At 34.2% G+C, this 13,816-nt stretch overlaps 1 protein-coding gene across 1 annotated transcript in view; it reads left to right on the top strand.

The window, feature by feature from the left end:
- Positions 1-13,816, top strand: part of LOC107676383 (cadherin-23-like) — a 267,703-nt gene that overhangs the window by 177,838 nt on the left and 76,049 nt on the right. Inside the window, exons 14-18 of the mRNA XM_016470905.1 lie at positions 6,626-6,690; positions 8,196-8,433; positions 10,295-10,400; positions 10,700-10,827; positions 12,695-12,767. Of these exons, the coding sequence (XP_016326391.1) occupies positions 6,626-6,690; positions 8,196-8,433; positions 10,295-10,400; positions 10,700-10,827; positions 12,695-12,767 (610 nt within the window). The remainder of the gene's footprint in view (positions 1-6,625; positions 6,691-8,195; positions 8,434-10,294; positions 10,401-10,699; positions 10,828-12,694; positions 12,768-13,816) is intronic.

Raw genomic sequence — 13,816 nt, 5'->3', positions numbered from 1 at the left:
TAAACCAAAAAAAAAAAAAATGGATATGGTCAACAGATTGGATCTGTGTATTAACACTTGCAATGTAAACGCGGCTTAAGTATGATATATATTTCAGGTATTCCAAAATGAGACATTGTATGTACTTTTGTTTTTATTTGTTTCTATGTTGTGGTCATGGCACTAACTGTTGTTGGCTGTCTGGTCTGAGTGAATAAAAAGAGACTTTTTCGTTCTGCTGATGATCTCTTGTCTCATCTGTCACAGCTGGATCTCTTTTGAGGGTCTCTCCTCACCCTGGTGTCTCTTTTGCTTTCATTCACGCTGAGATGTTGTTTGACATGTGTCAATCAATGAGAACCATCTTTTCAGGGTTTGGTCAAAACTATCAGGTGCACATTCAGGCCTGTCTTCAGGCTGTTCCTCTGCTCTTTTACTGAAGTTTAGTGTCTTTGTGTTTCTGTTGGGCTGCTGTCTGGAGTTTCAGGTGTGTGTCTTTGCCATACTGAGCAGAAAAGATGAGCAGGAAGAAGGGATGGAGGAGCGAGAGAGAGAGATGCTGTCACCTCTGCCATCCTCTCTCCATTCTGATCCCTGTCTATCTCACCTGACCTGCATTAAGTCTCCTGTCATCGTAGCGACTGTTGTCACGCTAACACCCGGAGCCCCGGCACTGTCATCACTGCACTTATGGGCCTGTCAATCACACTGAGAGAGAGAGAGAGAGAGAGAGAGAGAGAGAGAGAGGTAAACAGAGAGAAGTGTGAGGACTGAGCCTGAAGAAAAGGAGGATTTTGTTTGTGCAAAAGGGCATGAAGGAGCGATAGAGAGGACAATGGAGAGAGAAAATCACATTCTTTCATTTATTTTTTCCTTGGTGGTTTGTTCATTTGTTTATTTGATATTTAAATTTTTTTATCCTGTTGTTTGCTATTTATGTTATGTGGTCATTTGTTCATTCGTTCTTTTGTCTGTTTGTGGAAAAGTATGTTAATCAGGGATGTAAAGAAGACAAAAGAGAAAGATGGAATCTTTTAATTTTGTTTTCATTTTCTGTTTGTTCATTTTATTCATTTTGTTCTTACCTTGTTTCTTCTGTCTATTTGTTCATTTTCTTTTTAGTTTTGCTTTGTTTGTTTGTTTTTTTTGTCATTTGTTCTTTTGTTTGTTTGTAGAAAGCTTTATAAAGTAAGACTATAAAGAAGACAAAAGAAAGAAAGATTGAGTCTTTGATTTGTTTTATTACTTTCTATATTTTTGTTTTGTTTTTGTGAATCTGTCTGTTTTCTGTCTGTCCCTGTTTCTTCCTTTCATTCATTTTATTTTATTTTCATTTTCTGTTTGTTTTTAACTCGTTTCTTTTGTCCTTTTGTTCATTCTCTTTTTTGTTTGTTTTTCTGTTTGTTTTTTTGTTTGTAGAAAGCTGTATAAAGGCAGGCTATATAGAAGACAAAAGAAAGAAAGATTGAGTCCGATGTATTACTTTCTATCTTTTTTGTGGTTGTTAATCAGTCCGTTTTTCTCTGTCCCTGTTTGTTCCCTTTATTCATTTTGTTCTTTTATTTATTTATTTTGTTCCCACCTTGTTTCTTTTGACCATTTGTTTGTTCATTCTCTTTTGTTTGATTGTTTTCTTTTGCTTCCTTTGCCCTTTGTTCTTTTTTTTGTAGTTGCTGTTGTTGTGTTAGTTTGTTTATTCTTTTGGTTGTTTGTGGAAAAGTGAATAATAGAAGGGTGTAGAGAAGAAAAAAGGTCAAAAGACTGATTCTTTGATTTGTACTTTCTGTCTGTTATTTTGTTTTTTTGACTTTTAATTTTGTTAGTAATTTATTTTTGTTCATTTGTTCTTTTTTCTTAATGTTGTCTGTTTATTTTCTTATATTTGTTTTTTCTTTCTGTCTCTTTCGTTTTTGTTTCATTCATTCTTTTGTTTATTAGTTTGTTTCTCCTCCTCACAAGATCGTACAGTGGTTGGCTGAATGCATTGAGAAGTGTAAGCGCATTGGCTGTTTATTCAGTTATTGAGATGTGAGACGTGAACGTTGAAACTCTGGCATAGTTTTTTGTAGCAAACTGTTTTGGCCGGTTGGCTGAATACACTGTATCATGGCACCAGGCGAGCACTGGTCATAATCCACACTCACAACACGCACACACAGAGGGTGAGGTCATCATCAGGGCATGGTTGAATCATGGATTCTAATAGTGGCACTGACAGCAGCACACACTCAGACAACTCTATGACCCTGTACACCAGCAGCACTGCCAGTCAACTGAAACCCCATTACCAGCACCCAGCCGTGATCCATCACAGAACGCTCGCCAGAGAGAGAAATTAAACAACAAGCTCTTACATCATACGCTTACCTTGACATTAGCATCAGCACCACAAAAAATTAAGGAAAACTGTAAAAGAACATCAAATTTGACATTCCATTTCAATGAGAATCAGCCTAAAATAATTTAATCAGGAACACAGTCCATCACACTCTACAGGCAAGAGCTCTGGGATTCACACACATCAAAAGGGATTTTGTCAAATGCGACGAACACCCAATATAGAATCTACAGGCAGACTCCTGCAAAAATATCCCATCAATGTAGCATGAAACACTATATATTTGCTGAAGACCAGACTTAAGACTATACATTTTTGGCAGAGCCTTGGATTAAAATGCAGCTATGTCAGATCATTATCGAGATGCAGATAGAAAATTAAGACAACAAACAGAAAGAGCAAACTGGAATGAAGTCACACCCTTATCATTGATTATGAAACAAGTACTTCCAGTTCTGGATGCTTATTGATCGTTTTCAGCCATGCTGAATCTGATTAGCTGACTTTAAACAATTTTGTGTTTCTTCCTTTTTTTTTCTTATTTGAGTTTGAAACAAAATGATCATTATTTAACATTAAGCATTTTAAACTGTAGGAGGCCTGACCTTGCAATGTTACATTCTTGTTTCAGGAAACAGCTTCTGGTCATTTTGATAATAAAAATGTGTATAATCATTTATCTTTACTTACATTTTAATGAAATTTTATATTTTATAATTTTTATTTTATTTTACATTTTTTTTTAAATTTATTTCAATTTATACACACATATATATAATTTGTATATATGTAAGTAAAATGTTTCTTGGGAATAAAAAAGATTTTAAAATTAATACATTTATATTTATACATTTATTTAATTATTATTTATGACTGCAAATGGAGGGTAAAATCAAGTGTAGCACAGTTTTTACACAGTTTTTGTCATTTTGCAGTGTTTGTTTATTTATTTATTCATCTACTTATTTATTGATTGTTTGATTTATTTTATTTGTTTTTTTTTTCAGGTCAGGTTGGAAAAAAAGTTGTTGGTACCAGGCTGCTACAATGATTGCTTTATAGGAAAATCCAGTTGCTGAAGTTTGTGAGATTCATTTAATATAAGATAAAGATATTGAAAAGTGCTGTTTAAGACACTTGATACACACTTTTATATTCTGCTTTGTTTTTGGTCATATCCATGAAATAATCTCTAATAGTTTTATATTTGGATGGCTCGAGATTACTCTTGTTTTCCACTGTTTCCACTAATGTTTTTTGTACAACCTATCTCAGTTATTATGGTCTCATTAATTTTTAGCCTTAAAGGTCACGTAAAGAAAACAAACTTTGGTTGGTCACTTTAAATGTCATCAGATGGTCTCTTCCTGTCTAAGTGGTCGTTTCTTGGCTGGATTAAGCTGCAAATTGGACCAGACGTTGACTATTGGCAAAGTCTGACTACATAAGGCTGTTGAGAATGAGACTGTGTGTGTATAATTACAGCAAATAGCTGCGGAAAACTCTACAGATCAGTTTCAGCCCTCCAAATCAAGCCCCAATAACAACTGTCTGATAACAGACACCTGCACATCTGCTTTGATAGATTATCATTTCCAGAAAAGAAAACAAATTCTCTCTATATCAGGATCTAACAGATGTTACACTTGGCGTTTATGTGTGTGTGTTAGAAAAGAGAAGCGTCACTTGACATATTCTGTTTTTCTTTCACACACACATACGCAGCTGCGCTGTTGTTTCTGCAGTGACTTGTTTTTTCACCCTTTTGTATTAATTCAAAGTCAGGTTTGAATCTGTTTCCCTTCAGCACTGAATAACTTTATTTCTACATGCACACACACACACACATGTTATGCTGTCTGTATTCTATGACACAACATTCACTTCACTGGGATATCTGTTAATGTTCCTGTGCTGTCTTTACTATCAAATGTAGTGTCGTTTGGGGCAGTTTTCGTGATGTTGACGAGTGCCAAATTCAGAATCTTTCGCTGTGGTTTCTGGAAACACGTTATTTCCCATTTTCAAGAGAAAAATGTAACATGCTTTGGTACTGAATGATACATATTCATATATTTTGTTTACATCATGCTCCAAGGTGTTAATATTTTACATGTCTAACTTGATAGTTTTTTGGACATTAATTGATTAATTCAGAACGAAAATACAGATTTTTGTTTTGATGCAGAAAAGTTGGTTATGCACTACAAAAGTTTATTTTAATTAATTGATTAATTAATTTTTTAAAGAAAGAAAGGAAGACCTTTTTTCCAGCAAGGGTGCATTAAATTGATTTTTTTTTAAAGTAACAGTAAAAGCATTTATAAATTAACAAAAATATTTATATTTCAAGTTTTCTATTCATCAAAGAATCCTAAAAAATATATTAGTTTCCATAAAAATATTAAGCAGCTCAACTGTTTTTAACATTGATAAGAATAATAAGAAATGTGTCTTGAGCAGCAAATCAGCATATTTTCATGATTTCTGAAGGATCATGTGACACTGAAGATTGGAGTAATGCTGAAAATTCAGCTTTCCATAACAGGACTACATCTTAAAATATCACAATATTTAATATCACAGTAACATCTTAAAATGCATTAAAAGAGAAAAATGTTATTTTAAATTTGTTAAAGTTTTTTTTATCAAATAATTGCATTTTTTATCAACCCCAAACGTTTGAACTGTAGTGTAAATAAACGTTCCATTCTAAAGATAGCTAAAATAATTAAGAGTAGACTATTTTACTGTGTGAGCATTCCATTTAGGGAGAGATAGTTTGACTTTGGTGTAGTGTTATTTTGGTATTATTTGTATGCTATTACAGTATTTATTAATATTTTGAATAAACTTTTATTTTTACACTGAACAAAATTATAAACGCAACACTTTTGTTTTTGCCCCCATTTTTCATGAGCTGAACTCAAAGATCTAAGACTTTTTCTATGTACACAAAAGGCCTATTTCTCTCAAATATTGTTCACAAATCTGTCTAAATCTGTGTTAGTGAGCACTTCTCCTTTGCCGAGATAATCTATCCACCTCACAGGTGTAGCATATCAAGATGCTGATTAGACAGCATGATTATTGCACAGATCGTGCATTTGGCATGCTGAGAGAAATAGGCCTTTTGTGTACATAGAAAAAGTCTTAGATCTGTGAGTTCAGCTCATGAAAAATGGGGGCAAAAACAAAAGTGTTGCGCTTATAATTTTGTTCAGTGTATATTTTCAGTTTTCATTTTAGTAATTTTGCTATGTGCTTTTGTCATTTTTTTATTCGTTTTTTTATGTTTCTTTTTTAGCTTTTTTCAGTTTTAGTAATTTTAGTATTTCATCTTAAACTTTTTAGTTCAGTTAGTTGCCAAGGCAACATTTCTAATTTCTATTCAATTTTAAGTTTAGGTTTTCCATCCAAAATGTATGTTTTATTTGATTACTGCTTTATTAACTATTTTTAATAGTATTAGTTATAGTTAACAATAGCAACACTGCTTTGTCGCTTTAAAAATTGAGTGCCACTTGTCAGCTTCTGTCTCAACCAATGACATGAGTTTGGGGGCGGGGCTGTCTGACTATTTTACCCAGTATTTGTGAGTTATGTATATTTATGCTCATTAGAGTATCACATTGTTAGCTTAGTAACAAGCTAAAATCAAACTTTTTTGTAATCAATTGTGAGCCAAGTCTCCTGTGCATGCACTTCTGTATAACATGTGGAGTTGCTGTCTTTATAGAGCACTCCAAATCGAATAGACATCAAGGCAGCTCACTGGGGTTTAAACAGCAGCAAAAATAAGGAGTATAGAGGTGTGGGTGAATATGTCAGTGAGACCACTTATGTATTGTCACTCGTTTTTACTTTCTTTTACTTGACTTTTATAAGAGGTGAAGCAAAAGCTTGTGTTGTTTTAGGACAGAGGACAGGGCGGCCAGTTCATGCCAGCCCATCTGGTGTGAGGAGAGTTCTTCCCCTTATGGTCCTTCCTGAAGAGTGAGTGTTTGAGAGTGTGTCTGTGTTTGTGTGTGTGTGTGTGTGTGTGTGTGTGTGTGTGTGTGCTTCAGCGTTAATCGTGCAGAACAGAGTACTTTGTAGGGTAGGATAGGGGTTGCTGACACCATCATCTCAATATTAAAACACTGAAACACACTCAAGGATACACAGACACACACATTCACATACAGAATGACCTCAAAAGTACACACACACACACACACACACACACACACACACACACACTGACATACAGAACGACTAAGAGTTGATGATGCTCATTGCTCTCTGTTTGTGTGTTTCTCTCTGCAGGCCACGGATAATGACATTGGCACGTTTGGAGTGGTTCGGTATTACTTCAGCGATGAGCCAGACCAGTGAGATTATCATTCATTAACATACTGTGACCTTTCACACTGATACAGCATCCTGTTTAATTCATTAATTTCCTCTGATTAATTTAATCCACATCCCTGTAGATTTGCATGCCTTTCTTTCCTGTTTCCTTAGACTGATTCTGATTCTGTGGCTGTGTTTGAAATTGAATACTTGCATACTGTTTACTGCATGCTACACAGTACAAATTGTATACTGTCATACTATTTTTATGTTTTTTTTTTATTTATAAAACATTATGCAACAACAAAAATAGTAGGCTTTTACTGCATTGTCTCATGACATCACAATATTAAACAGTTAATTCAATGAGCAACATCCAGTTATCAGCTAATTTCAGTAATACAATGGTTGTTGCATTTGTATTTTTATGTATTACTGTTTATAAATAATTTTATTTGATTGAAAACATTTATTTATTTATTGTGCAAAATGTATTTTGGGAGTCTGGTCAAGTTTTGTTGGGAGTCATGAAACCGATTTTAAAATGCATTATTTTACAATTACAATTATTCATTTGTTTATGGAAATGGAGGTTAAAATCAAGCACACTGCATCATGGGATATTATATACAGTAATATAGTACATATGTTTGCATATTATACTGAAAATGTCAAATGACTGGGCATTCTGGGTTGCTATGCAGTGTATTATTAACTAAAACTATAAAAAAAATAATTTTCAGTAACTGAAATAATAAATAAATAAATAAATAAAATAAAATCTCAATATTAGATGAACAAAATTTATATATATATATATATATATATATATAAATGTTTAAGTTGAGCTTCTAAAATGACTAAAAACTAAAACTGAAAAAAAAAAAAAAATTTTAAGTTTAATGGTAAAAGCCCATAACAAAACTAAAACTTAGTTAAAATTAATGTAATAATAAATCATAAAAAAATAAGTAATTAAAATATAAGCTAAAATAATTACTATAATTAAATACAGTAAATACACCACTTGTCAAAAGTTTGTAATGATTAGGATTTTGTAAATGTTTTTGAAAAAGGCCTCTTATTCTCACCAATATATTTTTCATCTAATAAATGCAGCCTTGGAGAGCAATATTATAGTGATAGTATAATACAAAAAAATAAATAAATAAATAAATAAATAAACTACTTACGCTGTACACATTATACATACTGTATACTGCTAAAATATGATTCTAATGGTAGTATGCTGTTCTGAACATAACCCTTGCATGATCTAAGTCAAGTCAAGTCACCTTTATTGGTACAGTATAGCGCTTTCTACAATACTGGTCGTGTCAAAGCAGCTTTACAGTGTTAAACAGGAAAATAGTTTGTTAATAATACAAGACAATAACAGAGTCATTTTTCCAGCTAAAGTCAGTCAGTCTAACAATTTAAAGTTCTCATTTGCTGGTTAATTAATTTGTGTCTTTAATTACGTCTCTTGCAACTATTAATCAGTTAATGCTGACTCATTTCCATGTATGAACTCCTCCTCCAGGTTCTCATTGGATGTTGAGACGGGTTGGGTGACTCTGCGAGACTGGCTGGATTATGAGCTCATGAGGCGCTTTACTTTAACAATATTGGCCCGTGATGGAGGAGGGGAGGAGACTACAGGACGCCTTCGCATTAACGTGATGGATGTAAACGACAATGCACCAATCTTCCAGAAGGAGGCGTATACGGGTTCACTTATGGAGAACGAACAGGCTCCACAACAAATAGTCCGAGCCCGGGTGAGAAACATAAAGAGATGTGGAGTTTAGAAAGACAGGCGGAAGAAACGTAGAATGGTGAAATGCTGTTCTCAACACATTTTAATTTCGTAACTGATGTTTGTAGTAAAACAGAATAATTATTCATCGAAAATGTAGGGTGGGGTTTGATTTTGTCCCTCAAGTGCTGATAGGATGGTGAAAAGTGGATGCCATGTATCAGAATGGATGGGAAGGGTTGAAAAGTTTTAGGATGATTGAATAGAGAAGTTTGAAGTTGAATAGAGAAGTTTTTTCAGAGAAAAATGCACCGATGAATCAAGCACAATCAGACCAAGAATGTGAAATAAAAAAAGAGCCATTGAGATGTATGGGAATGTGAACAGCCAGCTCTTATAGACTCCCTGTGCCTGAGCCTTGTTCTGGTGTGTAATTGTGGGTCAGTCGCTCTGTTAGTGTTCAGTATGTTTCAGTTAGTGTTTAATTCTCTCCGCATGTGGACACGGCAGCACTAATTTCAGCCGTCCGCTCTAATCTGTGCTGTGATTGACAGTTTGACGGCAGGTGCTGCATTTATCTGACCAGCAGGTGGCGATGTGTGTTGTTGTGTGTGTCCAAAGTTGGGTTGAAACAACCCAGCATTTTTTAGAGTGTACCATTATTTTATTTTTTGTTTTATTTTATTTTATTTTTAAATGATACTCGATTAGGACAAAAAGTGATCAGATATTCAATTAATTTAATGACTTTTATACATTGCCACCTTTAGATTTAACGGTGATGTTTTTTGTTTTTTTTCTCTGAAGGGTGAAATACTGTGACTTTGGTGCAGTTTTATTTTAGTATTATTTATAAATACTATAATATATAATTTATATCTTTTGCAGTTTTATTTTAGTATTATTTATTAATACTATAATGTATAATTTATTTATAATTTATATATTTATAATTTCTTTAATATAAAACTATTCTACTTTAATACTTTTTTATTTTCAGTTTTCATTCAAACTTTAGTTTAAATTTGAGTAATTTTGTGCTTTTTGTGTGTGTGTGCTTTTTGTGTGTGTGCTTTTTGTGTGTGTGTGTGTGTGTGGGGGGGGGGTAATATATTTATTTTGCTTTTATTTATTTTTATTTCAGTTAGTTGCCAAAATAACATTTCTAATTGCAAGTTTAAGTTTTTCATGTAATATTTATATTTTACTTTATTTCTGTTAATGAAAAGATTTTTAATAGTTTTAGTTAATAATAACAACACTGATTTAACACTATGAAAACTTTGCTTTGTTTGCATTATTTTTTTTTATTTCTTTTATTTATTTCTTCATTTATTTAATGCATAATTTTTCCTTTAATTTAACTTCCATTGATTTTTATTTAAGTTAGTTGTCAAGGCAACATTTCTAAGTTTTTTTTTTAATCTAATATTTAGATTAAATTATTTTTTCAGCCTGATTTCAATTAATGAAAACAAATTTTAATATTTATAATTTTAGTTAACAATAACAACATATATAATGCTTATAAAAACATCGCTCTGTTTGTTTGAGTGCTAGATGTTAGCTTCTGGCCCAACCCAGCATAAGTCTGTGGACTGGGTTTCCCTGCTTTTGCCTACAGTGACAGATGACCCATCACCAGGAGGAGTGTTTAGGGAAACTTATTTGGAAACAGTCATTACGATAATGATATAATGACCTTCTGTGTCTCTCTGTGTGTCTTTCTCAGGCGACGGACTCTGTGGACTGGGTTTCCCTGCTTTTGCCTACAGTGACAGATGACCCATCACCAGGAGGAGTGTTTAGGGAAACTTGTTTGGAAACAGTCATTACGATAATGATATAATGACCTTCTGTGTCTCTCTGTGTGTCTTTCTCAGGCGACGGACGAGGACTCTCCTCCCAATAACATCCTGACCTACTCCATCATCTACGCCTCTCAGTTCAGGTCATATTTCAGCATCAGTGTGGTGGAGGGCTACGCAGGTCTGTGTTCAAATCAAAGTCACCTAATAATACGATTTCACAGCTTGTTCATGCTGGTGATGGGTTACATTATGCGCTCTCCATCGCTCAGTGCGTTAGCGGGGAATCGGATTTGGGTTTAACACCTTAAAGCGTGAAAATGCGTTTAGAGAAGCCTTTGTGACCTCTGGTGTTTCATAAATGGATTATAGATGGCTGTCTAGTAAACACGTGCTGAAATATTAGTTTATATTTGTTTCTGTTTTTATATTTAATCGATTTGAGTGTCATAACAACTGTTTGTTTGTTTGTTTATTTAGTCATCACCGTGAATCGTCCTCTGGATTATGAGCAGGTTCCAGGTGGATCGATCTTTCTGACTCTGATGGCCAGAGATGGAGGGAACCCGTCCCTCAATAGCACTGTTCCAGTTACCATAGAGCTGTTTGTGAGTACACCTACCTCCCGAGGGAATGTTCAATATACCACACCATGAAAGAGTGCAATCCTACGCGGTGATGATTAGAGGACAAAATGATGGAAATGTTTGTAATATTATGTCTGCTACACTACCGTTCAAATGTTTGGGGTCAGTACATTTTTTTGATAAAGAAATAATACTTTTATTGATCAAGGATGCTTTAAATGGATAAAAAATGACAGCTTCACTTCCCTAACGTCCTTAACCGTTAACAAAGTGAAAAAGATATACAAATAAAATGGCGTCTAACCCCCTACATCCCTTACTTTGGCAAAAATCTTTTTACAAGGACTTGTGGTGAACACAAATCAGAATCCAAGTCGTAGTCAAACAGGCGATGGTCAGATAAACTGGAGAATCAGAAGTTAGGTTTACAATAATAAACACTCACAGTTTCACTATGGTAAAAATATCTCTTTCACAATCAAATGATGACGAAACGAACAAAGACGAAGGTGAAACACAGTGGCACGAAGCACAAAGTCAGCGAGGCACGAAGGCAGAGGACAAGTGTTTGGGGCGGTCCTTATATGTTTAACAGGACCAATCACAGCCGTTAACGGAGGCAACACCCATCTGAAACACAAACACGTCTATGCACACACACACAGATCATATATAGAAAAGGATAGTTGAAATAAACACACATGATATCTCAGGGACAAAACAATATTAAAATATATTATTACTGATCCCAAACTTTTCAGTGTTAGTGTATGTTAAAAACTACAGCAGGACAGATGAACTCTTTAATTTATGTTGTATCTTAAAGTAGTAGAACCGTCTTTTAATTAAAAAAAATATTTTGGATTCAATACCAGTTAAGCTCAATTGACAGCATTTATTGCGTAATATTGATTACAACAAAAAATTACTTTGACTCGTCTATGGTTTTATAATAAAGAAAATAAAGGTTACTATGAGGCACTTAGATGAAAGCAAATGGGGCCAATTATTGGAGGATTTAATAGCAGATATTTGATGCTTTTATATTTTAGAAAGTTCCTTACATTAATTCTTCTGTTTAAAACATATTATTTGAGCTGTAAAGTTGTTTTTGACAGTTTTACTGTTGTTTTAGGGTTTATGTTATGTTGTCATGGCAACAAGTTGTAAAATTAGATTAAAATGTTGCCCTAAAATCATATTATCTTATCATATTACCTTATTGTAACAGTGAGTATTTTATCGTTTACAGATTGTCCTCATTCACTTCCATTGCAAGTGACTCGCTGTAATGGTAAATTTCGCTTTTTTTATAGAAAAAGTCAAAATTAATGTTACGACACAAGTGATTGAGCTCAACTTGTAACCTGGAATATTCCTTTAACTTCATCTTTGAATCTGGTGAAAACAAAGATTACCCAGAACCGTCATTTCAGGTTCAAGTTCCTCACACACAAACAAACACAGTTTGGTGTTGTGTGATCTGTGTGTTAATTCTGAATTCATTGGCTTTCTCTGAGGTCCATTGACTAGAATGATTAATCCATGGATAATTTCTCTCTGACATTTCTCTGCTCTTTTATTATGATTCCGATTAGACACATTTCGTCTGAAAAACAGAAGGGGTTTGACACATCCACGTCTGTGTGTGTATGTGTTATTACTGAACGTTGAGCTGAAATGAAGTGGTAAAACAGTGTATGCATCTGATATTGAATAATTTCCCATCGCCACAGCCTGTGAGTTTCCATTAAACCCCCAAAGCACTCCATCAATACATTTAATTATAACCAAAAGCTGTTTTTTCCCTGTGTAAAATTAATGAGTTGATATTTAAAGACTTTTTAGATACCTAAAACACTGATTTCTTCCCTCCTTCACTTTGCAGGACGAGAATGACAACCCACCCGAGTTCAGCCTCCCGTCTTACATCGTCAACATACCTGAGAATATCGTTGCAGGTACATTTACAATTCTGTTATCAAAAAATGGAAGAATACATCAACATGTAGCACATGTCCAGTGCTCAAAACCTCATGACAACATAACTAGATTCCTGTCAGTGATGATTTACAACGTTCAGCCAGCTGTGCACTAGTTCTGTTCCACACTAATAAAATGTTTTGTGTGAATAAGTGCTGTTTTCCCAGAGTTAGGACAAAGGCTTTTGGTAGTTTTGTTTCAGTTCTGACCATCCAAAACCAGAACCAAAGAGTTCAAATACTCCCCAGAGAATCTGGTTAGAGGTTCATTCTAAACCTGTTATTAAAACCTGAACTGCTTAATACCAAAGACTATAGAATACCCAAGACGTGTCACTCATAAGCTGCGTACCAAATGACGGACTATACACTGTGCACTCATACACTATGTACTTATGCACTATGTACTCAACCATGTATAGTATGAATTATATAAGGTTATTTTGTCATTCATAATCGGAGTCTCATAGCCCCTCCCCCTTCAGTACGTAATTAAAGCTGCGACAATTGAGTGCATGAAGTGTCCAACATTCCACACTTCATTTTTTCGGTTATTTAAGTGCATCATCCGGGTATTTAAAGTGCACTTTTTCTTTTTGGAATTTTCAGTGTGAACGCACTACGCACACTATTTATACTACAAAACGTAATAGAATAGTGCATAAGTACGCGATTTGGGATGCCCCTATATAGTTTTGAATGGAGAAAAATGCAACGCTCAATATGGCCGCTCTATCGAACTAAGCCCCGCCTTCTGAGCAAAAGAACCAATCGCTAATCGGTAAAGTCATCGCGTCACTGCAGCTGCTGTTAGAAGTCCCAGTTGCTATAAAAACAGTACGCTGTTCTGAGACGTGCGCTTAGGACTGCACATGCGCACTGGTGGGTCTAGCCTGAGAAATAAGGACTTCATTAATACACAGGCTCCATTCGCACGTTGTTTTGGATATGTTTTATGCTTATTTTATTTTATTTTATTTTATTTTATTTATTTATTTATTTATATATTTATTTATTTATTTATTTAT

Source organism: Sinocyclocheilus anshuiensis, unplaced genomic scaffold (assembly GCF_001515605.1).
Source record: "Sinocyclocheilus anshuiensis isolate Anshui unplaced genomic scaffold, SAMN03320099.WGS_v1.1 scaffold961, whole genome shotgun sequence".
In the NCBI taxonomy this organism is placed as follows: domain Eukaryota; kingdom Metazoa; phylum Chordata; class Actinopteri; order Cypriniformes; family Cyprinidae; genus Sinocyclocheilus; species Sinocyclocheilus anshuiensis.
This window is presented reverse-complemented; position numbering and strand designations above follow the sequence as displayed.